The sequence below is a fragment of the Tursiops truncatus genome, chromosome 1, assembly GCF_011762595.2.
Source record: "Tursiops truncatus isolate mTurTru1 chromosome 1, mTurTru1.mat.Y, whole genome shotgun sequence".
NCBI classification, from domain to species: domain Eukaryota; kingdom Metazoa; phylum Chordata; class Mammalia; order Artiodactyla; family Delphinidae; genus Tursiops; species Tursiops truncatus.
The window spans coordinates 167,495,166-167,519,830 of NC_047034.1; the positions used below are offsets into that span (position 1 = coordinate 167,495,166).

A 24,665-nucleotide genomic window follows, 5' to 3' on the forward strand; every position below is an offset into this window, starting at 1 on the left:
TATATTAACCATTTAAGTATCACAACAGTCCTACGAGGGAGGTGCTATTATTTTCATCCCCATTTTACAGATGGGACAGCTGAGGCACAGAGAGCCTGAGTCACTTGCCCGGGCTCACGCAGCTGGGAAGTGGCATAGTGGGGATCTGAACTGAGGTTTGGAACTAGAGCTATTGCTCACTCTATCATTGTGCTTGTTAAGTGTAAGTATTTAACGAACATGTAACCTGAGTGTGTATTAGATGACATGTAAAGATTCAACAGATCTCAGCTAATTACCGGCACGAGAGGCAAGAACTGATGGGGCCTTTGGCCACAAAGGGCAGCACCCCTAAGGAGCTGAAACTTAGAAACAGAATGTGAAAATGGCTCAGAGGATGTGGCCACGGAGTCGCAAGCCTCTGAATTTCACTTACAGCTGCCTCTGACGGGCTCCTAGATTTCTTGGAAGATAGCCCCGCCCTTGAGCAAACCAACCCCAAGAGCCATCTGAGTGACTAACATAGTCGGGGCAAATCCCCGGTGGGATCACACCCAGTGCCCTGCCCCTGGGCCAGAGGCCTTTGTCGTCAGAAACACACGAGCATTTATAATACTTCTCATTTCTGTTCACCCCAGGCCTTTGATTTGCACAGGGTGGGGTTTCCAGAGCTGGGCTTTCCTCACCTTCTCTGTGTAGCGGGAGGACTGGGGACCATGGTTCCCACTCCTCCATTCTTGGTCTCCGCCAAGCCCTTCTCACGCGAACACCAGGCCCACATTTCACGTCCAGGGGCTCAGCGGAGCTGGGAGAGGAGCGAGCAGATCAAGGCAGAGACTCCCCCCAGAGCAGCAGAGGTTCTTCCCCTTCCCTGAAGCTCCCTGGCTGCGGGCATCCCCACAACCGCAAATGAGGGAATTAGGGAGAACGGCGCTGGCTGCCCTGCCACTCAGCGCCTCTGGACTCCACGAGGTCCCACCTGAAGAAGCAGCTCCCCCTCCACAAAGAGCACGGGACCAGGGGGCCAGGACCCAGGTTTCAGGCCCAGCGCTGCCCCTCACTAGCTGAGTTCCTGGGGTTCTCTGGAGGCAGCGTGGTGAGGTCACATCCCGGCATCTCACTCTCTAGCCAGGTGACTTGGGGCAGGGGCGGGGGGCAGTAGGGGCGGGGGACGGTGTGTGCCGCCACCTCCCCAGTCCTCAGTCTTCTCCTCTGTAAAGTGGAGGTGGTGATCGCCACCTCACAGGGCTTCACGGGGTCGGGAGAGATACATTGGGCCCAGTGGCTCATTCTAGGTGTCTGGTCTGCCCAGCCCCTCTCCCTGCCTAGTCCCCTCCCCCTTCTAAAAGGGAAGTGATACCTGCTGAGGTTGGGACTCTTGGTGGGTGTGGGGATCCAGCAAGACATTGTGTGGAAGGCCCCGCCCAGAACCTGGCAGGTAAGAGATAGGGCTGCCCTGTCGTTGGAATGTCACTTGCTGACTGGGGCCCACTGTGCTCCCCATGGGGCAGAGCCAGCTAAGCCATTCCCACGTCTGAGGTGGGTTCGGTTTCACTCCCCAGCCCCGGGCCGGCAGCATTTCAGGAAGGGCCCCTCATCTTTTGTGTGCTGAAAAATAAACAGCTCTTCATCTCCGCGGATTTCTGGATTTCTGCTCGGGAGGTATGTGAGCTTCCCTCGTCACCCCTGCACGGACAGGCTGGCCTCGGCCCCTGGGATGGGCTGCCAGCCTCCTCCTTCGCTTCTCACCTTCGCTCAGATGCCTGTGGAGGCTCCAGCCCCCGACTAGGCCTTTGGGGATGTAAGGCCTGACGAGACCCAACCCCTGCCTTCAAGGTTCTCCTACTTAAGGTGCTGTGCGCTTTCAGCAGAAGGAAGCATGGGATGGGGGGCTTGGGGAGGCGGAGGATACAGAACAGGAGGCCAGATGCTGCTTGGGATCAGAGAAGAACGGTCAGGAGAGCTTTCCGGAAGGGCTGACCTCTGAGCTGAGATGGAAGGAGGAGCCGTTGCTTCACTACCCCTGGGCAAGTTACTTCCCTGAGCCTCAGTTTCAGGTTCTGTAAAAGGGGCCAGGAATACCTGCTTCAGAGCCAAGAGCTTAAATGAGATGACGGATGTAGAAGAACTGACAAACACCTCATACCCCTAGGTGCCTAGGAAGTAGCAGCTGCTGTGCCAGGCAGTAGAGATGTTTGGTGACTTGAATTTCTTTTTCAAGGGTCTTTTCCTGGGGCAGGTAACACCTGTGGCTTAGTGTAGCGGAGAGTCCTGATTTCGGAAAAAGCCCAGCTGTAGCCCAGCATGAAATGAAGCAGCCTGGGAGCCCTTTCTCTCTCTCGGGTGGGTAATGGGAAGTCCTGCACCCAGTGGGAGTGGAGCAGAAGACCCCAGAATTCAAATTCTTCCCACGCACCCTGCCTCTCCCAGGGTGCTTAGACATGTGTCCTTTGTCTTTGGGCAGTGCAAAATTAGATGCACAGGGATTCAAAGGCACTTCCCCAGAGTAATTTTCACTTCCCCTCTAATTGTTCTACCATTCATTTTAAGTTTATTGAGCACCTGTGGTATGCCAGGTGATCGGGATTCTCTGTGCCAGACAAGGTCCCAGCCCTGATAAAACTCACAGTTCTGGGGAGGGGAAAGGAGATAGACCTAAAAACCAACATAAATAAATAAATAACAGAGTGCAGTAAATACTATGAAGGGGAAAATGGGGTGCCATGATCGAGAATTTGGGTGTCTACTTGGGATGGTTGGGATATTTGAGGAGGCGACATTTAAACTGACATCTGAAGCAGGAGCCGGCCGTGGGAGGAGTAGAGATGAGGAAAGAATGTTCCAGATAGAGGCAACAGCGCTATAAAGGTCTTGAGGGAAGGAGAAACTTAAAGAATCTGAGGAACAGAGGAAGGGCCGGAGAATTTGGGGCCTGAGTGAGTGAGGTGGGAGCAGCACAAGATGAGGGTCAGGGTGAGCAGGGGCCATGGGGGACTGGTAAAGGGACTGTCCCTGCAGAGTTTGAAGCAAGGGTAACAAGGTCAGAATTTCCTGTTAAAGGCTCGCTCCGGCTGCAGAGAGGGCTATAAGAAGGCAGAAGGCGAAGCCAGGAGACCTCAGGAGCTGTTACTGTGTCTGTGGCCCTGGATGTCACCTCAGCCCTCTGTGCCTGTTCCTTCACACACGTGTGACTGTGAGAGTCAAATATGGGAATGAACAGAGGCGCACTTTGGAAAGCTGAAAAAAATGTATAAATGCGGGGGATCCCAGGTCTCACTGGATACGGAGGGTCCTTTGGGAAACTGCTGGGTAGGGTTGTCTGGGGTCTCGGGTGGGAGGGAGAGTGCCTGAGCACCCCACATCTGAGGGAAGGGTCACCTTCCTGATTTTCAACTAGGCCCCAAGCTGTTAATGTTTTGAGGGTAAGGTCACACCTGTGAGCCTGGAGACAAGCATGGGATTCCCCTCCAGCCACCCAAGCGCACACACGTAACATTTTTCATTCTAGGTCAGGAGAGTTCTCTGGAATTTTCTGAGATCATCATGAACTCTGACTTAAAGACCCCTGAGCTAGAGGATGGCGGAAATGAGAGGGGAGACACATGCCTTTTTTTATACCACCTCTTTTTCCCCCCTAATCTTTCTAGCTCCAATGGGCAAGACCGCTCTTGGGGCCCCTAAGGGACAGTGGTGAGGAACCTCTTTCTTGACTGTTGTAGGCCAAATTAGGGGCACTTTCCTAATACCTGACTTTTGGTATCTGCCATAGAGGTTTATTTGAAGGGGAATTTAATGTTTCTTCGAAGGAGGGGCTGCTGCGAGCCCCCTTCCTGCCTGCTGGGGTAAGGCCCCTCCACCCCATCTCTGGGAAAGGGAGCAGCCTCCATCTCCCCGGGGACTCCGGCCCTGGGGTGGTCTCCCCCGCGCGGCCAGGGAGGGAACCGGAGCCGCGCCGATCAGGCCCCGCCCGCGAAGGTGGTGCGAAGCCCGGCCCAGCCTCACATACGGGCCCGCCCGGGCCAGACCCGAGGGCGCTCGGCGGCGGCGGCGGCGGCGGCGGCGGCGGCGGCGGCGGCGGCGGCGGGGATCCGGGCGTCGCGGGGGGCACCATGCGGAGCCTGTGGCCGCCGTGGCCGGTGGCAGCCGCGCTGTCGGCGCTGGGGGTGAGGCGCGGTGTTGCATAAGCGGGGAAGGGGGTGGCGGAGGGAGGCGGGAACCCCCCTCCCCCGCCGCGGCCGGTCCGTGGGCCGGTCTCGGTGTCCCGGCCGGGGCGGGGCGCGGCAGCGGAGGCGGCGGGTTGCCGCTTCCCCATTCGGGCGTGAGAGCCATGGAGGCGCTAAGAGAGTCCGTGCTGCACTTGGCCTTGCAGATGTCAACCTACAAGCGGGCTACGCTGGACGAGGAGGACCTGGTGGACTCGCTCTCCGAGGGTGACGTGTACCCAAACCACCTGCAGGTAGGAACCCGGGCCCTCTGTGAGCCCCCAGCCCAGGCCCACCAGGCAGTCGCGCTGTTGCCGCCCCCGCCCCAATCCTGCCAGTGGGGAGGCAGGGGGCCAGTGCCAGACCGGCAGCTCTGGGCTCCTTGTCGAAAAAGTCTTTCTGGATTAGGAGTGCCCCTGAGGCTCTGGACTCCCCCCACCGGCCTCCCCTCCCCAGCCCTGCACCTCCCCAAACCCTCCTGACGACCACCTGCTACTGGGGCTACAGGCCAGGTGGCAGAGTTGAAGCATCCTGTAGAGGTGAGCTGGTCCAGTTCTCTTTTCACAGAAGAGGCCGTCCCTGAGTACTGAGAGACCTGCCCAGGGTCACACAGCCCGTTACTGGCAGAGTCTAAAACTGTCCCAGTTGTAGCATGGAAAGCCCTGGAATCCCGTCAGTCCTCGGCCAGCTGGGGTGGTTGGTCACCCTGTCTGGTGGGCATTACCCCATTCTTCCTCTTTTCCCCCAGTCCCTGAGTTTGCTGGGGGTTGGAGCCCATCCTCTGCTCCCCCTTTCCCTGCCCCTTTCAGCCTACTCAGGAAGCCCAATTCCTCCCCCACCCAGGGTCTGCCCCTGTGGGATTCCAATATGCCCACTGCCTCCCTGCCTGGTAGCAGACCAGTGAGTGTCGCTTCTTTTGCTCTTCTTCCCCTGTGGGGCTGAGTTGGGACAGTCCTGACCAGGACCTCAGCCCTGGTTGGGTTTGGACTCAGGCAGGTGGATGGGAGCGAGTTGGAAATACGAAGGATGCCCAAGGGGGCCCTGTGACCTGACTTCCGAAAAACCGGCTTAAAGAGAGGCTAGAGCAGCTCAGTCCAGGAGGACTTCTGCCAGGTTGACCAAGGGGGGCATTGAGGAGAGTATTGGGGCTGCCCAGTGAACTGACAACAAATCACAACTCCTCTGAAGGGCAAACTGAGGGTGTGTGGAAACTTAGGCTGCCAGGCCCAGCCCTACTCAGGCTCTTAGAAGCTGGGATCATAATATTAGTAAAGGGAAACAGTGTTGATTGAGTCCCTCCTCCAGACTGGTTAAATAGGCCCAGGGAGATCCAAACTCATGATCCCACGTGGTCTGCCCACTGGAACAGAGCACCTCTACCTACATCATCCCACTTAATTTCAGGACCACCCCCATGAGCTATAGGGATTACTGTTCCCACTTACAGATGAGGAAACTGAGGCTCCAGCAGGGGAGACAATTTGCCTTAGGTCACAGAGCTAGAAATCTGGGAGTGAGAAATCAAACGCAGTCTGTCTAGACCCTCTTCCCCGTAGACCCTTCTTAAGAGGCTAAATCCAGCAGGAAATTAGATTTCTGTGGCAGCGCTTTTCCCTTCCCAAATCAAAACAGAGTCTAATCAGCAATCTTTTTCAGTCTCATCTTTCACAGAAGGTTCTAAATATATCAGCACAGAAGCATTTTGGAATTCACAACAAAATAATATGCTGTGTTGTCATCATCACAACAGCAGCCCACGTGGGTATAGCCTTTTTTCAGGTCACAAAGTACATTCATCCGCCTGAGGCTGCCTGGCAGAGTGGAGGCAGCCCAGTCTCTGAAGCCGGGGGCCCACCTTTGAATTTGACACCACTTGTGATCTTGGGTGAGCAGCTTAATCTCTTTAAGTTGCAATTCCCTCATCTTTAAAATGGAGTTAGAGAAAATGGATGTAATACATATTTCTGGGCCTGCTAGGATTCTTGTTTTTCCTTCTGGTCATGAGGTAAGGGCCCCTGTGGCTATGCTACACATGACAAAGCTGACTCTCAGAGAGGTTGGGGACATTCCTGTGGTCACACAGCTATCATGTGGTTGGAGTGCAAACTGCCACTGGTTGGCAGTACACCAAACTGCCAAACTGGGTAAATCGCCCATTTTTACTACAGGAAAAGCCAAAAAGCTTGCCTCAAGGATTTGGAGGCATTTCTGTGGGTACCCAGCCTGGCTTTCCTTGAGACTCCCCGACTTCCCTAAAGCAAACATGAACTAGCTAACAATCGTTCTTCTAAGAGTCAAGAACCTATTTATCTCATCTTACAAAGCAGAGTTTTCTATTAATTTTATGTTTTTAATCATAGGGATTTTTTTCCCAATATAAAAACTTTGCATGCTCATTTGTGGGAAAAAAAAAAAGAGTCAAGTATAAAAAAAGATTTACAAAGAAACAGTAACCCCACCACTCAGAGATAACCGCTTCTAGTTTTTCACATTTGCTTATATATATTTTAGAATATAGTTGAGCTCACTCTAAGTACACAGTATTTTGTCCTGCTTTTTTCATTTAGTGCCACTTCATAAGCATTTTTCTATGTTGTTAAAAACTTCGAAAACATCAACTGTACCTCAATTTTAAAAGTACTTCCAGGGAATTCCCTGGCGGTCCAGTGGTTAGGACTCGGTGCTTTCACTGCCGAGTGCCCAAGTTTGATCCCTGGTTGGGGAGCTAACATCCCGCAAGCCATGTGGTGGGACCAAAAAAATAAAATACAATAAAAAAATACTTCCAAAACATGCTACCAATAAAAATCATAATACTTTACGGTACCAATGTATGAAAGTATATTTACTCAATCTGCTACAGTTGGACAGTAGGCCCAATATCTCTAACACTGTGGGTGACCATTTTCTAGACTTTCGAATAATTTCCTGTGAGTGATTGCTAGAAACGCAACTGCTCCCTCAATTTTAGACTTTTTAAAATGGACCCAGTCCCCCCAAATCTCCCTCTCTTGACGGGCAGCTATAAAAATCAGCTGCTTGATTTTTTAAGGTTTGGAAGCCCATTGGTTCTTGGAACTTCAAAGTCATCGATACCAACACTAGTAAATGAAAACTTGCATCTTTCAGCCAAACTTGCCACCTTTTTGCCTGAACATGCTGACAAAGTGCTGTATTTAGCTGGAGCAAATTTCTACCTGTACCTCACCTGAAAGAAAGGATTTTTCTTTCCCTTGATCTCATATTTGAGGTACAAGTTAATTACAGTCAACTAAAATTAGTCACTGTGGACTGAGTACAGAATTGAAAGCCCCATCTCTAACACGGAGCCCCAGCTTCACCTCTCGTGGGCTCTGAGACCTGAAAACTACTCACTTAAACCGCTTTTTTTGGCAAGATGGGGTTAATATTAATCCACCTCTCAGAGCTGTTGCAAAGATTGAAATGAGACAATATAAGTGAAAGCACCATGTGTAATGCAACAGAAAATGCATTTGGTTGTTACCGGGATCATTATCAAAACTCACCAGGCATGGTATCTCAGGGATGCCCTAAATATAATACCTTTGCCTCTGCTCTGCTCAAACTGGCTGCCTGGTCTCCCCACACCCCAGTGGCCCAAAGAGAAATAGCTAAAGATACACTTGCAGCCTAAACTGGGGAGCAGAGGGCCCCAACGGTTTACCAAAACCTTTGAAACTCATCCAGTTAATCCTAAAAATCAATTTTTTCAAGAAAAAGGAAAGCTGAGATATTGAATTCTTAGTGGTGGTTTTCTCATTTTTCTACCCCCGCCCCCCGCCATGCACGGAGCTGTCTTTAGCAGGTGATTTCAGAGACAGGCCCACTGAGTGCTTTACAGAGACCTCTTTGCTTACCAGGAGACCCTTTCAGCTCTACCTGCCTGTTAGATCTTTATGCTTCTGGCCTTCGAGTTGTTCTGGGATCTGAGCTGGTCAGACCTGGCACCTCATCCAACTTCCTCATTTTAAAAATAGGTGACTGAGGTCCAGAGGCCACCCAGGGACGCATGAGGGATCTTGAAAAAGTCAAGGGTGACCTTTGACTTCTCGGATTGGTGCCCTTTCTCCAGTGCCGTCGTGTCATCAGCAGCTGGGTGTTTCTCTGGGAAGCAAAGAGAGCTGGAAAGTGCTTCTTTTAAATACTAGACTTTGATCCTGTTTATATATAAGGAGTCCCCTCCCTCCCAACAGGTACTATACTATAAGCTGTTCTCAGTCATTGGAAGAGAGTCAGGCACAGGGGCAGAGGGGCAGTAGGGCTCAGGAGGGAAATGGGGAGGACGGGAGGGCATTCTAGTTTCACTCTGGCCTGGCCCCAGTGGCCTCAGCCAGAAGCTCACCATATAGAAACTGTGCTAGAAGAAACTTCCCCAACCTGACACCCTGACGGAGGCAGGATATCACGCAGGGCCAGGCTGTCCTGGTGTGTCTGCTCCGAAAGGCTGACTCCAAGGCAGGCAGCCAGACCTCCCTGCCAGCCCCCACGGAGTGGTCTGGCCTTCGGGCTGCAGCGGGTGCGCTCCCTGCCAATCCTTTGGCCAGACTGACTCCTGTGCGCTGCTCCACTCAGCCAGGTCGCTGGGGGGCCAGGCGGTGACTCAGGAAAAGACTCTGCCTTCCCTCTGGAGCCCCCGTTTCCTCTGAAAGCCAGGCTCCCCGCGCCTTCTGCTGGCTTGTCTCCTGGGCCCCGGGCGTGGTGTCCCATCCTCGCCTGCAGAACTCGTTCTTGCAGAACCTTGCCGCACCAGGCCCTCACTTCTGTAACCGAATATCTGTCCCTCATCAGGGCTTTGTTCCCTTGGCTCTGGAAACCCTGGGAACTCCTGGGCTGGACAGCTAGACAGTTCCTCCCTCTTTCTCGTTCTCCAGCTCTGTTTCCTTCTCGGTCTCCCTCTCCACCTGTCTTGCCAGCGCATCCTTTCCTCTCTGTTTCATTCTCTCTGTGCCTCACACGACAGTCGCTAGGATGTTAAGCCTGCCAGTGAGCTGAGCGTTCACGGTCATCCTTACCCCATCTTCCAGACGTCAGCTCTGCGCCTTAGCTGATGCCCCTTCCCTGTTACCTCTCCAGAGACCAAGAGGGCTACCTGTCACTAACCTCCCGACCCTCCACGTCCCTGCAGACCCTTCTCTCATGATCAGCACGCCCTCATTTCCAAAAGGCCGGCTCTGAAGGAGGCAAGGTGGGGACAAGAGGGGCTCAGGGAGGAGACAGCACGGAGCCAGACAGCAGCTCAGACCCACAGCCCCGGCCCCGTCCGTTGCACCCAGGAGCTGGACAGGCTCTCCTGGAGAGGCCCCTTGATCCCGGCGCAGTCTCCCGGTGACTTCTCCTGCCACGGGAGGATGCCTCTGGATTTCTGCCCTCAGACGTGAGGCTTGTGCAGAAACCACGAGGCCCGTCAACCTGGTCGTTCAAGTCGAGCAGAGAACAGCACAGAGGCTAAAAACCCGATTTTCAAATTCCGTTTGCCAGTTCTGCCTAGAAATAGGAATTTTTAATTTAATTCTGACTTAATTCTGTTTTAGTTTTGCAGGGAACACCATCTGTTTGTTTGACGTTAAACAATGAGGCTCAGCTCGGCTCGCGGCTCCTGAGGGGCAGCATGGCCACTCGGCCGAGGCTGTGGGTTCGGGAGGGACGTGGGTTTTCTCACGCTGTCTCCTCGCCCCACTTCCTGTGTTTCTTCTGGAGCTAGTACTCATACCTACTCTTAGGGATGTTGTGAAGATAGAATAGCATCATCTAGCAACAAAATAGAATGAACGTGATGCCAGAAGCACAGAAAGCCCTCAAACAATACCTGCCATGATTACTCTTTTTTTTCCTTCCCTCCCTTTGTCTTTCATCCTCTCCCTTTTATTTCTTCTTTCTCTCCCTTTCACCTCCTCAGCTTCCCTGCACCTCGGTATTGCTCTGTCCACATAAGAGAGGGTTTTCTGCTTCCCCAGCCCTGACGGCTGTGATCCTTGGCCTCCGAGGGGACGGGATACCTGTTACACCAAGATCGCTCCATCTCTTAGCTTTTCACCCCTCTCCCCCCACGAGCTGAGCCTTGGTAATGGGGGCACTGAGAGGCCCAGAGTGGGAGGCAGAAGGTGAGACCAGCTCAGGGGCCCAGGAAAAGTAAATGTCAGCATCCCCAGACAGGGCAAGTCCTTTGGGGGCCCTCTGAGATGCCGGTGCCCAGGGTAAACTGCGTGAGAGAATTGATGCCTCTGAAAAAGCACTTTATAGACGTCGATTGCTGTGAGCATGTCAGCTCGTCCCAGGCTGTGTCTGCACCAGTAGCGTGGTCAGAATCTGCATGTCTCACGCTTTTAAAAAGGTTCTTATGGAATTCCAGGAGGCGACCTGCCCCGACCCCCGCCTGACACAGCTGCTTCTGTGTCGGAGCCTCCCGGACCTCCACAGCATTGTCACCAAGCCTCAAGTTCCTTTTCTCGGTTGTAGGACCCACCTTTTTTTTTTTCCACAAAAAGTTCTTGTCTTCCTCTTTCTCTAGAGCAGTAACCCCCAGTCATTTTCTTTCTTTTCTTTTTTTTTTGCGGTACGCGGGCCTCTCACTGCTATGGCCTCTCCGTTGCGGAGCACAGGCTCCGGACACGCAGGCTCAGCGGCCATGGCTCACGGGCCCAGCCGCTCCGCCGTGTGTGGGATCCTCCCGGACCGGGGCACAAACCCGCGTCCCCTGCATCGGCAGGCGGACTCTCAACCACTGCGCCACCAGGGAAGCCCCCCCAGTCATTTTCTGTTCACAAAATAGCCAGTGATGACCGTGAGGCTGTTCAATGCCCTTCCCTAAGGTGACCAGCCTCAGATTCCCCAGGCGCCAGTGTGAGGCTCCCTGAAGGCTGTGACCTGCTCCTAGGGGCCGCCATCCCCTCAGCTGTTGGGGGGCACTCGCAGGTCAGAGGCTGGGTCTCCTCATCTCCCCTGACATCACCCCCTTCACCTCCTGGCAGGCTGTGGGTCTCCCTGCCTGCATGCCTGCTCCCCTCCAAGCCTTGCTCCTTCCACCTTGGCTTTTCCAAAGGGTAAATCTAATCGTATCACTCCAGCCCTCAGGAGGAAGTCCCCAGTCTTTCACCTGGCTTACAGCACCCCTTAGGATCCAGGCCCCCCTTTTCCCTTCCCCTCCCCATTCACCTGGCCAGCTTCTAGTTATTCTTTAAGACCCAGCCCAGGCATCCCCACCTCTAGGAAGCCTTCCCAGACTGAACCTCTGCCCACCCCAGTCTGTTTCTTTATCTGCCTCTCTGCTGGGCAGTGAGCAGCTGAAAGCAAGGGAGTCTATCTTCCCCCTCGGTCTTTCCAACGTGGCCCTGAGTTGGTGCTCGACTGTTGGCCACAATGTCACTAAACTGAACCCCACCTTCAGGGGACCCTTCCTGTCCCGCGGCCCTGGCTTTTGCAGGAAGCGCCTCGTAGTACAGAGGGGAGCCCCCAGCTGGCCTTGGGTCTGAGGGCCGGGCCGAGGACTCTGAGTGCTATAGACTGGTGGGTTCCTCCTCAGCCTGGAAGGCCCTGTCACGCCCTCCACTTCCTCCCATTGTGCCTCCTTTCCTGTTTAGCTGCTGTTAGGCTGAGGACATTTTTTCCTCCCTTTGAGGACCTGCTCCAATGGAGCTATTTCTCCATTGCATCTCCCCTGACATCTCCCAAGACTCTAATCTCTGACCCACAGGCGGGCTCTAGAATCAATACACTTGGGCTCAAATCCGAGCTCTACCCACTTAGCTGTGTGATGAGAGGCAAGGGTCTCACCTCTCCGGACTTCGGTTTCCTCATTTGTAAAAAGAAACTAAGAACACAGCCCTCGTGGGATGATGCCGGTTTCGACCGCTAAGGCTGTCTGTGCCCCGGGAAGTATGCACTGTGGTTGTGTTATCATGGGGGTTGTGTCACCCCCGGCCTGTTGAAGCTGGGGCTCTGGAGAGAGCCCAGCTGGATGTCTGCTGGATGCCTGCGAGTCCAAACATCCTGGTTTTTTTTTGAACTCCTTACTGGAGAAACAGGGAAAAGCTGATCTTTTTTTTTTTCTTCTACCCGTATCAGGTGACACAAAAAACACAAGCCCAGCTGGGTTGACTGCTTAACTCGGATGTTTAGCAGCGAATCTGAGCTGCCGAGCAGGGTGCTGGTTCCTTTCCTGGATTAGGACCGATTCCATGGGAACCAGACCACCCCTGAGGCAGGAGGGGACATCAGGCAGCCCTGGTGTCTCCCCAGGGCTGGGTTCTGCCGTGGAGCCCCCTCCTCCTGGGTACTGGGGGCCCTGGGCTCACGTTCTCCTCGCCCCGCCTGTCTCCTTCCCTACAGGTGAACTTCCGAAGCCCCCGGAGTGGCCGGAGGTGCTGGGCCGCACGGACCCAGCTGGAGAAGCGGCTGGTGATGCTGGTAGCACTTCTGGCGGCAGGAATGGTGGCCTGCTTGGCAGCGCTAGGCATCCAGTACCGGACAAGTAGGTGCACCCGTGTTGCATGATGGGCTTCACTCACTTCCGCCCCAGGCTGTGTCCACTTGTAGAAGGGGGCTTCCCTGCTCAAGCCAGGACTGGCCTCTGAGGCCAAGGAGAGAGCTGGGTCTGGAGGCTGGGGTTGCTGCAACAGACCAAGACCTGGGAGCTGGGCAGATGGGTGATGTTAAGGTTTTGGGGTCAGAAGGACATGAGTTCAAATCCTGGCCGGGCAACTTATTGTCCATGTGACCTTGGACAAGTCACTCGATCTCTCAGAGCCTCTGTCTTCTCTACTTTAAATGGAGAAAATAGTGCTCAGTTTGGGGTTGTCTCTGAGGATTCGAGATGATGTCTATCACATACCTGGTGCCCAATAGGCCTTCTCTAGCCTTAGCTCCAGGTACTATTATTGTTAGGATGTGGGCTGGTTCGACACAACACACGGGCTGGCCCTGTCCTCCATCCTTAGTTCCAACAAAATAGCAATAATGGCTTCCGTTTGCTGAATACTTTCCATGTACCAAATACCAGCCCTCTCCTTTACGGATGTAATCTCATTGCCTCCTCACAGCAGCCCTGTGAGGTGTGGTTGCTTCTGACCCTGTTTTCCGCACAAGGAAACTGAGGCAGTGGCACTAAGTAACTTGCCCAAGATCACGTGGCTAGTGCGAGAAGGAGTGGGGCAGCTGGAGTTCAACCATGGGCTGGCGGACCCCAGAGCTCAGGCTTTGTAATTCGTGGTGCACTCCAGCGTGGGTTAGTACTCCCAGAAAATCTGTCCTTCTGTGAGCCAGGGACCTTTGTGTACCTCTGTCATCTCATTTCTCTGTCCTGCCTTGTATATGATCAGACCCCACTTCAATCCCACTGTCCGCGGCCCGAGGCTGGTTCTCTGTGTCTGGCTGAGTGTATGTAGCAAGTGTCTTACACAGAATCAATGATCCATGAACTCTTATGGACCTGGAAAGGGCAGATCCAAGTTAAAAATAAGGATGGGAGTTCAGTCAGTTCCAGGATCTCTCCCCTGGGCCCCAAGATCCAGCTTTCTCATGACAGTAGGCCACCTGGTTGAGTAGCCTCTGGGCCTCTGCCAAGAGTTTAACCCCAACAACTTGGTCACCTGGTACTCATCCCATCAGAGCCATCGTGAACCTTCACAGGATTGGGGAACGTCAACTGCAGGTTTTGTTGAGCCTTCTCCACTGTGAATTTCCTGGCCTGTGTGGGTGGCCATGCTGCACTGAAATGAGGAAGGAATTTGGGGGCCTGGAGGGAGGGCAAGACTTCATCTGAGTCATCCTTACATCGCTCCTGGATCAAGCACTCATTCATTCATTCATTCTTCCTTCCACAAACATTTAATGAGAACTTAATCTATGTCAGGTGCCTAAGTGGTACCTAAGAAATAATCGCTTAATTGTTTAACTGACTATTTAATGATTTGTAGATTTTTACCAAATGCGCCTAGCACAGCAGGTGATTAATGCATATCTGATTAATTAATTAATGATTTCTTGGCCATATGTGCTTAGCATAGTGCCTGCATGCCATAGATGTGCAAATACTTTGCAAAATGAATAAGTAAACAATTGAATGAACGAAGAGCAAGAAGGAGGATTAAGTGGGAACAGCCTTTCTTTTTTTTTTTGCCACACCACAAGGCATGTGGGATCTTAGTTCCCCTACGAGGGATCGAACACGCGCCCACTGCATTGGAAGTGCGGAGCCTTAACCACTGGACCACCAGGGAAGTCCTGCTGCAGCCGCCATCTTGCTTCATGCTAAATCAGGTTTAGTTCAGAACACCCTGCCTGGAAGTATAGGCCCTAGCCAGCCTCGTCTGCCCAGCTCTTGGCCCTGTGAATGGGGAGCAGGCTAGACTCCAGCAGGCAGTATTGCCCTGAGATTGCCCCTAGGAGTTCCCAGGCTGTTTCTCCATCAGAAACCAGAAGGGAGCCCCCAAGGCCTGGCTTCTAGTGGTTGGGCCCCAAACACTTCTTTCATTGCCAGGTGGGGCCCGCAGGGAGGAATCCTGCTTCTGTCTGTCCCTTCCACCTCGGGGCTGCAGAAGGGTTTTCCCCAGGCTGGACCTGGGTGAGGGGAATTCTTCCCCCAGGGTGGAGCTGGGCCGGGGATCCGGTGACCTTTGAGCCAATTCATGTGTCTTCATCAGCTGCCTGGGCCTGGGAAAGCAGAGGCCTCCCCAGATATTGACAATAACCTCATTACCCAGCAGCAGGTGCTGGCTGGCATCAGCCACATCTGTGCAAACATCAGTCAACGCAAATTCTGGTGATTCTGAAAGACTCACCTTTAAGTTATGTCTGGGCACTTAAATACATATTTATCCACCTTCCTGCTGCACCATGCTTTCCAGAAACTTACAGATGCTTTGCAAGCAGTGACAGCAAAACAAACGATAAATTCTCTGGAAAATACTCTGAAGTGTCTTACTTAGTGTCGAGGCCAGGCACCATCCGGACGAGTCTGTGAGCTGGATCTGGGACCTGCTCGACGGATCATTCACGTCCTAAAGGGAAGAAATATCTTCTGCATCCACCGGTGGTGACCAAGGCCTGGACAAAGCTCTTTTATGCACTCAGCCATTCATTCATTCAACAAACATGTACTGGGGGGCTTCCCTAGTGGTGCAGTGGTTGGGAGTCCGCCTGTGGATGCAGGGGACATGGGTTCGTGCCCCGATCCGGGAAGATCCCACATGCCGCGGAGCAGCTGGGCCCGTGAGCCATGGCTGCTGAGCCTGTGCATCCGGAGCCTGTGCTCCGCAGTGGAAGAGGCCACAACAGTGAGAGGCCCGCGTACTGCAAAAAACAAAACAAAACAAAAAAACCCATGTATTGGATAGCTGCTAGGTGCCAAGTTCAATGCTGGGCAAAGGAACTATAAATGCAAGTAAGATGCTGGCTCTACCCTCAGGCTCACATTCTAGTGGGGGATGTAGACAAGGAGACGGCCATGACATAGCATGGTCTGTGCTCAGATAGCGGACACCCAGGCAGCCAAGGGGCACAGAGAAGGATGAGGGTCTGGGAAGTTTTCCCTGAGCAGAGGGAGCCTGAGCTGAGTTTTGAACGTGTTGACAGGAGATTAGGGGGCCTGGAAACCGTGTATTAATTAATCACATGTACATTAAGCACCTGTTAGGCCAAGGATAGTTGGTAAAGCATCTACAAACCAGTAATAGTTAAATAATCAAGTGACTGTTGCTTAAGTACCACCTGGGTACCTTGCAGTGTGCCTAGCAGATTAGGTGCTTAGCGGAGAACTCAAGCCTCTCAGACTGATTCCTGGGGGCTGGCTTCTTATTTTGGTTTAAAACCAAGTCCCCCTATGATAACTACAAATACCTCTCTCTCTGACTGTCTCTCACACACACGCACATACACACACATACACGCAACGCCCACACACACCACACACACACACACCACGCGCGCGCGCGCGCGCGTGCACACACACACACACACACACACACACACACACATTCTGAGGTGTCTTGCTCCCTGAGAATCACCCTCTTAACAGCTGGCTTCTGGGTTTTCCCACCAGCCAAGTATTTGTCAAGCTTCACTTCCTGCAGTTTGTTGTATAAAAACAATAGGTATTCTTTTCCTTTTCCAGATATGAAGTTTTATCATAATAGTGAATAGGCTTTTTCAAACTACACAGAAATTCTTTCCCCCCATCCCCTGCCCCCATAAAGATTCTGGTACGTTCCCTTAGTCGGGAAGTGGGGCATGCGACTCCAAGTTCTCATTTAGAGATATTTTAAATGGTGCCGTGTCCCCTACCATTTCCTTTCTCTATTTTCATGCCTAAGGGCTCAATAATCTTTAATTGTTGTACGGTCATCTCAAAACAAGGAATTACCTCGACATAGAGTCGCCCTGATTTTTGTGCTGTTGTGCGACTGTTCTGAGCCCTTTGTCAGCCTTCAGGACTTTGGGTTTGTCATCAGATGTTAATAAGCACACAGGCTGCCCAGCCCCAGCTGGCATTGTGTCTCCGAGTGAGAGGAAGACCACCCTGCCAGCCCATGCATTCTCTTCTGCTCTCTGAGGATTGGCCTGGGAACAATGGACCCTAAGACTCCAGGGAGCTGAGCCCCCCGCCCAGCCATGAGATCATCATCACCGTGAAACTGGTTCTACCGTCCTTCCTCATCTCCAGATGGAGAAACCGACCCTCAGAGAGACGAGCCCACTTGCGCGAGGCCAGAAGCAGAAAGCTGGGATTTGAACCCAGGTCTAAGAAACAGCCCCTGACGCCTGCCCTGCTGCCTTCCTCCCTGTGCAGTGGGGAACTGAACGCGCCAGAAGGGCTGCAGCAGCCCCTGGCACGACTGGTCAAGGGGTGGTGAGGGAAAACCCCGGCCTTGGCATTGCCGAAGCAGCCTGGAGTGGGGTCAGCCTGGGCGCTCCCACACCACAGAGCGACCTTGTTCCGTTCACTTGCTCAGAGCCTTGGCGTCCTCATCCTCCAACGGGGGTGTCGCCCCCGTATCAGGAAACGGTCCCTCTTGTTGCCAGTCAGCTTGGGTCAACAGGCGGTGCGGCTGGGCCTGTGTGCTTAGTCACAGCCTCCATCTCCTGCAGTCAGCTTCATCTCGTCACCTGGGGCTGGGCCACGGCTAAGGCTGCCCGCCGTGTGCTTCCTTTGCTTGAGCCCACCGACCAACCTCGCCTCGGGAGTCCGGCCCCCTCCTCTTGCCTCTGCCCCATGTCCTGTGAGAACCGGCTCAAAGGAAGCTGGTTCCTCTGTGCGCTGGGTTTTGGGGGCACTTGGAGGATTCGGCAGCCCTCCACGCTGCCCACCTGCGCCAGCTCCCATCCCTCCTCGTGGCAGCACCTGACAGATGGGGCTGCCCTGCCTCCTGGGCCAGTCATCACCGGGAGGGCTCCCTTCCAGGCCCATAGCAGGCATAGCAGAGAGGGGCTGGGGTTCAAACCCCAGTGGCCACTGAGCAGGGTACTTAGTCTCTCTGTGCCCCAGTTTCCTTATATGTAAAGATGGCCTTAAAGTGATCTCTTAGGGTTGTTTCATTTTTGTTTTTTAGAAGATTCAATGAGATAACTCTGCTGCCTTGTACTCAGGGGGAATGATGTTTCATAGTTCCTTCTATTCCTAAGACTCTCTCTTTCTTCCTGAGTCCTGGCACCGTATTGTCTGCATCACCCATTTGGCATGGACTAAATATCCTCGGTCTATGTTGGTAGAATAAATGACAGACATTTCTCCTACTGTCGTCTTTTTACTTTTCTTGTATAATGTGTGTATCCCCAGCTAAATTATTAACTCTTGGAGGAAAGGACTATGCCTTTTATATCCCCACCACACACACACACACACACACACACACGACACACACACCATACACACACACCACACACACACCACACACACACCACACATACCACACACGACACACACCACATATACACACACACACCCCACACACACCCCACACACACCCCACACACACACCATACACACACACACCACACATGCCACACACGCCACACACACCATACACACCACACATACCATACACACACACACACCACATATACACACACACACCCCACACACACCACACACACACCACACACACACCATACACACACACCACACATACCACACACGACACACACACCATACACACACACCACACACACATCATACACACACACCACACACACACACGCCACACACACCACACACACACCACACATACCACACACACACACCACACACACACCACACATACCACACACACACACACCACATATACACACACACACCCCACACACACCACACACACACCATACACACACACACCACACATGCCACACACGCCACACACACCATACACACCACACATACCACACACACACACACACCACATATACACACACACACCCCACACACACCCCACACACACCCCACACACACCATACACACACACACCACACATACCACACACGACACACACACCATACACACACACCACACACACACCATACACACACACCACACACACACACGCCACACACACCACACACACACCACACATACCACACACACACACCACACACACACCACACATACCACACACACACACACACCACATATACACACACACACCCCACACACACCACACACACACCATACACACACACACCACATATACCACACACAAGACACACACACCATACACACACACCATACACACACACCACACATACCACACACACACCACACACACACACCACACACACACCACACACACACCACACATACCACACACACACCACACACACACCACACACACACCACACACACACACCACACACACCATGCACACACACCACACACACACCACACACACACCACACGCACACACCACACACCATACATACCACACACACACACAGACACACATTCTGTAAAGAACCTGGAAGATACTCAGTAATTATTTTGTTGAATAAATGAATGCATGAATGAGCAAATAAATTTGTTGACCATCAGGGAATAATAAAAAAATCAATGAATATTTGTGGAAGGAAGGACTGATTAAAAGAAGCACCTTGGTTCAGGATAATTTTTAAAGCCATAGAAAGGATTTTAGGCAGCTAGACAGAAGTCTAATTTTACACATCAGGAGATCGTAAATCTCCTGAAATCTTGCCTCCGTAGTGGTCTAGTGACTGTCCAGTTCCAAATCTGTTTGGTCAGGGCTGGGGTGGGGCCTGGCACCCAGAGCCCCAGGCCACCTGCGCTATGTTGCCGTAGCCTCTTCCCTGCCTTCCCTTCACTGGCCTCTTGTCCTTGACCCCCGCCAGGAACCCCCTCGGTGTGCCTGAGTGACGCCTGCATCTCGGTGACCAGCTCCATCTTGAGCTCCATGGACCCTACGGTGGACCCCTGCCAGGACTTCTTCACCTATGCCTGTGGCGGCTGGATCAAAGCCAACCCCGTGCCTGACGGCCACTCGCGCTGGGGGACCTTCAGCAACCTCTGGGAACACAACCAAGCCATCATCAAGCACCTCCTCGGTAAGCACCCGGCAGCGGGGCCAGTGGACGGGCTGCAGAGGACGGCTGTCCGCTAGACCTACCTGGCCAGGCCCGGTTGAAGGAAGAGCTTGGCAGGATGGGGAGACGGAGGGCTGTGGAGTAGGTGAGACTGAGGTAAATGTGCCCCATCATTCATTGCGTGATCCCGAGCAAGCCACTTATCTCTGAGCCTTACTTTCTTCATCTATGAGAACAGGATTAATAATACCCAAACTGCAGAGGTTCGAGAACGAGTGAGCACATGTGTGAAGCATTGACGTGGCATGTGTGGCATGTAGTAGGTGCACAAGAACTGGTAGCTGTGGTCATTGCTCTTCTGGCTTTAAGCTCTCCCTTAGGTTTTGACTAGTACTGACCGTGAGTTTTGCAAGTTACGAGCAAAAGGAATGAACGCTGAGCACACTAGATCAGATTTTAAGGTTGTGAGCTGATCAGAGTTCTAACAGCGGTTTTATCTGAGAGTTATTCATTGTAGGCAGAAGTCTTCCTTGGCCTCATGGTAATCGAGCTTGCGTGATAAGCCATCTAACCGAAGTTCTTCTCTTTATACCTTGTTAGGCCTTCAGCACCTCTAGTTGACCTTGTAGTTGGTTGTTTCATCCTCAGGTTAGAATCCCATGTTGGTCTTGTTTGAAGTTGTATCTTTAGTTAATGTCTGTTGAATTAACATCTGCCTGTTGGGTGCTCCTCCATGTGGAATCGAAACACCCTATGCTGTAACTTATAGAGGTCCTGACTTAAACACTTCAGGGCTGAGACCTTCACCATACCTGTCTCCTGCTGACCCCTGCCCCATCCTGGGACCCTAAATGCTGGGAGAGGCTAGGTCATGAAAAGCCAGTCAATTAATCCATCAATGACAGAACTTAGATTTGACAAATACTTACTCAGTTTAAAAAAAAAAAAAAGCATCTTGATACTCAAAAGTAGGTAAATTGAAGAAGATACCTAAAAGGGGGCAGATCTTCCCAAAGGGACAGAAACCTTCCCATGAGATAGGAAAAGAGTCTAATTTGATGATTATGAATTTCAGGCAACTGTGTCTTTAAGACGAAAGTGGAAATAAGCAAACTAGGTTAAGGAGACCTTTGCTTGTTTTCCCCCACCTCAGCCCCAGGGGGCGTGGCTGCTGCGGGTGAAACCCACCCACCACTTCTTGGCCCCCAGCAGCTGCTGGGCAGGGCCCCCTGGCAGCCCCCTGCTTGTCTCCCTGAGGGACAGAGCCGGGTGGTGTGTGAAGGCGGGGCTGAGGGAACCCCATATGTCAGGAGCAGCAAAGCCCCCTGTGCGCTTTGTGCTACCCGAGTGCCTTTGCAAGGGGACCCAGCCTTTTATTTCAGAACTAAAGGCAAATATGTCTGTGGTAGCCAGACTGGAACTCAGGGATGTCCCTTCCCCAGCACCTAAAGACACAGCCAGGGACTGTGCAGGGACCATCAACCAAAGCAGGGGAACAGTCCAGATAGGATAACGAGATGGGCTAGTGCCTCTGCTTCAGTCACCGGGAGCTGGGTTCAAGTCCTGGTTCTGCCACTTACTGTGTGATCTTGGGTCAGTTACATAACCTCTCTGGGCTCTTGTCTCATCAGTACAATGGGAACCATGCCTCCTCCAGGTTTGGAAAATTAAATGGGAAGATATCTTTAAAGCACTTTACCTGGGCCAGGTGTATTGTGGTGGCTGCTGTCTGTGTTGGTTTTACCATTATTATTTACCCTTGACCTTTGCCCAGTACTTTTCAGTTTACAGAGCTCTTTTGTAGATATCACCCTATGTGACCCTGTAGGGTAGGAGCTAGGAAACTGTTGCTCACCCCGCTTGGTAGATGAGGAAACTGAAGTCCAGAAAGCTCCTCAAGACAGGCTAGCAGGTGGCAGAGCTGGGACTGCCTGACTCCTGGTCACGTGTCCTTTCCGTGTCCCACACCACCTCCAGCAGGTGCCAGGGGCAGTACGGCTCCCTGCCCATCTTGTTGGGGAGAGCCTGCAGGAAGCACGGAGCTCTGAGAGTCTGAAGGAAAGAAGGAAAGAGGCTGGCATTTGCTGAGTGTCTGCTATGTGCCGTGCTCTGTACCAGGCTCATCATATCCACTGCCTCCTTAATCCTCACAGCTACCCTGGGACTTAGGAACTGTGGTTCCCATTTTATGGGTGAGGAACCTGAGAAAAGTTAAGCTTGCCAAGGACACCCTGCCAGTCCAGGATGAAGAGGGTCTCCAGCCAGGGGAAGCAGTTAGCACCCAGAGGGGATGGGGGAGAAAGGCGGACGGGCCCTCTAACTCCCCAGTCAGGTCCAGAACTGCCCCTTGTGTAGGACCCCCATGGGTCCTGATCCTGCTGGTTCTAGGAGGATCTTGGGTCCTATCAGGAAGACCTTGGGTCTAGGCCAGGACCGAGCTCATCCCCCTCCCCTACCCCGCAGGCAGCAGTCCTGGGCTCTGGCCTTACATCCCCGCTGTCCCTGAGGGTCAAGGTAGGGGTGGGGGAGTGCACTGAGCCGGGCACGGAGCAGCCAGAGCCCTGACCCCGGGGCCGGGGCCCAGTGGTATCAGGAGTGAGCCCTAGCATGCTAGCTTATCACGTGTGGCCTTGGACGAGTGACCCGGCTTCTCTACAACTTAGATTCACTCTCTGTGAAATGGGAATAACGGTGCCACCTAGCACTCAGGGTTACTCTGGGTATTGTCTCACTGTGATGGGTCAGAGTGCTTAGCACAGAGTCCAGCACCTAGTAGTGCTCGGCAGAGTAGGACTGCCCTTCTCGGTGGTGGATGAGCTCCAGCCCAGACGTCTCCCTACAAGCTGTGTGACTACAGAGAGCCTGCTCAGCCCGCCTCAGCCCTTCACCTATGCAGTGGGAACTAACTCCGAGCATTGGCAGGTGTGTTCTAAGGATTAATTGGGTGGTTGAAGAAAGAGTAATTATTGCTTATTTTATTTCTTATAGAAGCACTGATAGAGCTTCTCATCAGGAAAGGAGGGATAGGGTGTATCCATGACTATGCTGGGTTGTTTACTTGTATTGTTTTATTCACGCCATGGAGTATACGCCCATTTTACAGATGAGACTCACACCTAGGAAATGGTGGAGCTGGAATTCAGCCCCAGACCTGTGAGGCCTCAGGCCTGTATTCTTTCTTTACTGATTCTGCTGTGCACATAGCGGTCACAGGGCAGCCCACAAGTATGGTTTGCCAACCTCCTTTCCCCCAAGGCCGCTTGATATTGTTCTCCAGGCCAGGGGAGACCTGGCCAAGGCCTGATGAACACAGTAGTTGGGGTCACCTCATGTCGTAGTGACCGAGAGCTTCCCCACAAGGCATATCCTGGCATGCCCTCTCCCCGGGCTCACTCCTGGAAACCAGTCTGGATACGGCGCCTCACTTATGGGCCTTGATACCTGGGACTTTGATACCTGGAAACTCCCGAAGAGGCAGGAAGTAGGTGAGTGGGTGACCAAAATATGCAGGAGTGTGGGCCAGTGCATTCTTGGGCTTAAGGCCAGGCTGGTTTCAGCTCCCCCAAGACAAAGGGGTCAGCCAGCAGGCCTCAGGAGGGAGCTGGAGCTGGTGGGGATTGGAGCACACAGGGGTGCCCTGCTGTCCAGGCTGGCTTGGGGAGCAGCTTCTCTAGGAGAAGAAGGACAATTCAGAGGCGTAAGGATTGTGTCAGCTGGCCAGGCAGGACAGCTATTACCATCAACTTGCTGTGTGACCTTGGGCAAGCCACTTCTTTCTGTGAACGGTGAGTTGACTCCGGCGCCCTCAGAGGAAATCCAGGCAGACCTGTAGCAGGTGGGTTGAACTGGGCCAGGTGCCACCGTGGCATGTTCTGGCTGCCTGCTGGCTGGAGGGGGGTGACCTCAGCTGCACGAGACACAGACGCCTCTCCCAAAAGACACTCTGCCATCCACCCAAGCTGCCAGCTTGGGCTGTCCTCGTAGGCTCTGGGGAGACAAGAGTGTCCTCACTTCATCACAGGAAAGGTACAGCTGGACCCGTCACCCCTGAGGCTGGGCCTCGCCTTAGGGCTTCTAGCACAGACTCTTCTGCCATCTGGAACACCTCCCAGTCCTTCAAGACTTTGGTCAAACCTGCTTCTCCCGTTATGCCTTCTGTGGATACCCAAGGGCCTCTCCGGCTTGAGCTACAGTTATATTTTGTGTACTTGTCATATTTACTACATTTTATATTCTAAGATTAATCACGAAAAAAAAAATCGATGCCTGCTTGTTGTAACAATTCAAGTAACACAGATTCCGTAAAGAAAAAGTTAGTGGTTTCCCTTTCTTCTACTCCTGACACCAGTCTCCCTGAGAAATACACACAGAATCGTTCCAGTAGCATTAAATTTGTCCATGTGACTGTCAGTGACTTGGCAGTTAATCATGTCACGCTGTGACATCTCTTCTATTTTCATTTTGATCTTTTTCCAATATTTACTGTCTAATGTAGTTTCATCTTCCTGTACACATGGGAAATTCTACAGACAAGCTCTGCATCTGAAATGCTTTCTATCCAATATCACGCCTGCAGCAGCAGGCCTTGCTTTTTCTTTCATGCTTGGGGAGTGGTGAGATGGACTGATGGATAAATTGATCCAAGGATGGGAGTGGGTATCCAGGGCTTCTTAGGGGTGGCTGGACTGCTTCAGATCTACCTCCGGTTTTCCAAGCCAACCTGCAGAAGTGGAAAGGGAAGCAGAGAGAGCTTAGGCCTCTGCTCGCTGGTGTGACCTTGGACCAGTTACCCAGCTTCTTGCCTATAAATTGGCACCCGCTGGTGGAAACGGCTGTGACAAGATACACACATGCAGCCATGCCCACACACAGAGGAAGTAGCTCGTTTTCTCCGGGAGGCTTAGAAGTGCGTGGGTTCAAATTCCGGCCTGCCGCCCATTAGCT

The 24,665-nt window shown here is 52.8% G+C and overlaps 1 protein-coding gene across 2 annotated transcripts in view; it reads left to right on the top strand.

Moving 5' to 3' along the window:
- Positions 1-24,665, top strand: part of ECE1 (endothelin converting enzyme 1) — a 115,350-nt gene that overhangs the window by 53,477 nt on the left and 37,208 nt on the right. Inside the window, exons 1-4 of one of the 2 annotated variants that reach the window (XM_033841793.2) lie at positions 3,994-4,142; positions 4,349-4,435; positions 12,528-12,669; positions 19,530-19,742. In XM_033841793.2, the coding sequence (XP_033697684.1) occupies positions 4,089-4,142; positions 4,349-4,435; positions 12,528-12,669; positions 19,530-19,742 (496 nt within the window). In that variant the 5' untranslated portion in view covers positions 3,994-4,088. Of the gene's footprint in view, positions 1-3,993; positions 4,143-4,348; positions 4,436-12,527; positions 12,670-19,529; positions 19,743-24,665 lie in introns of those variants that run through there. The other variant, XM_033841800.2, reaches the window with a different exon arrangement.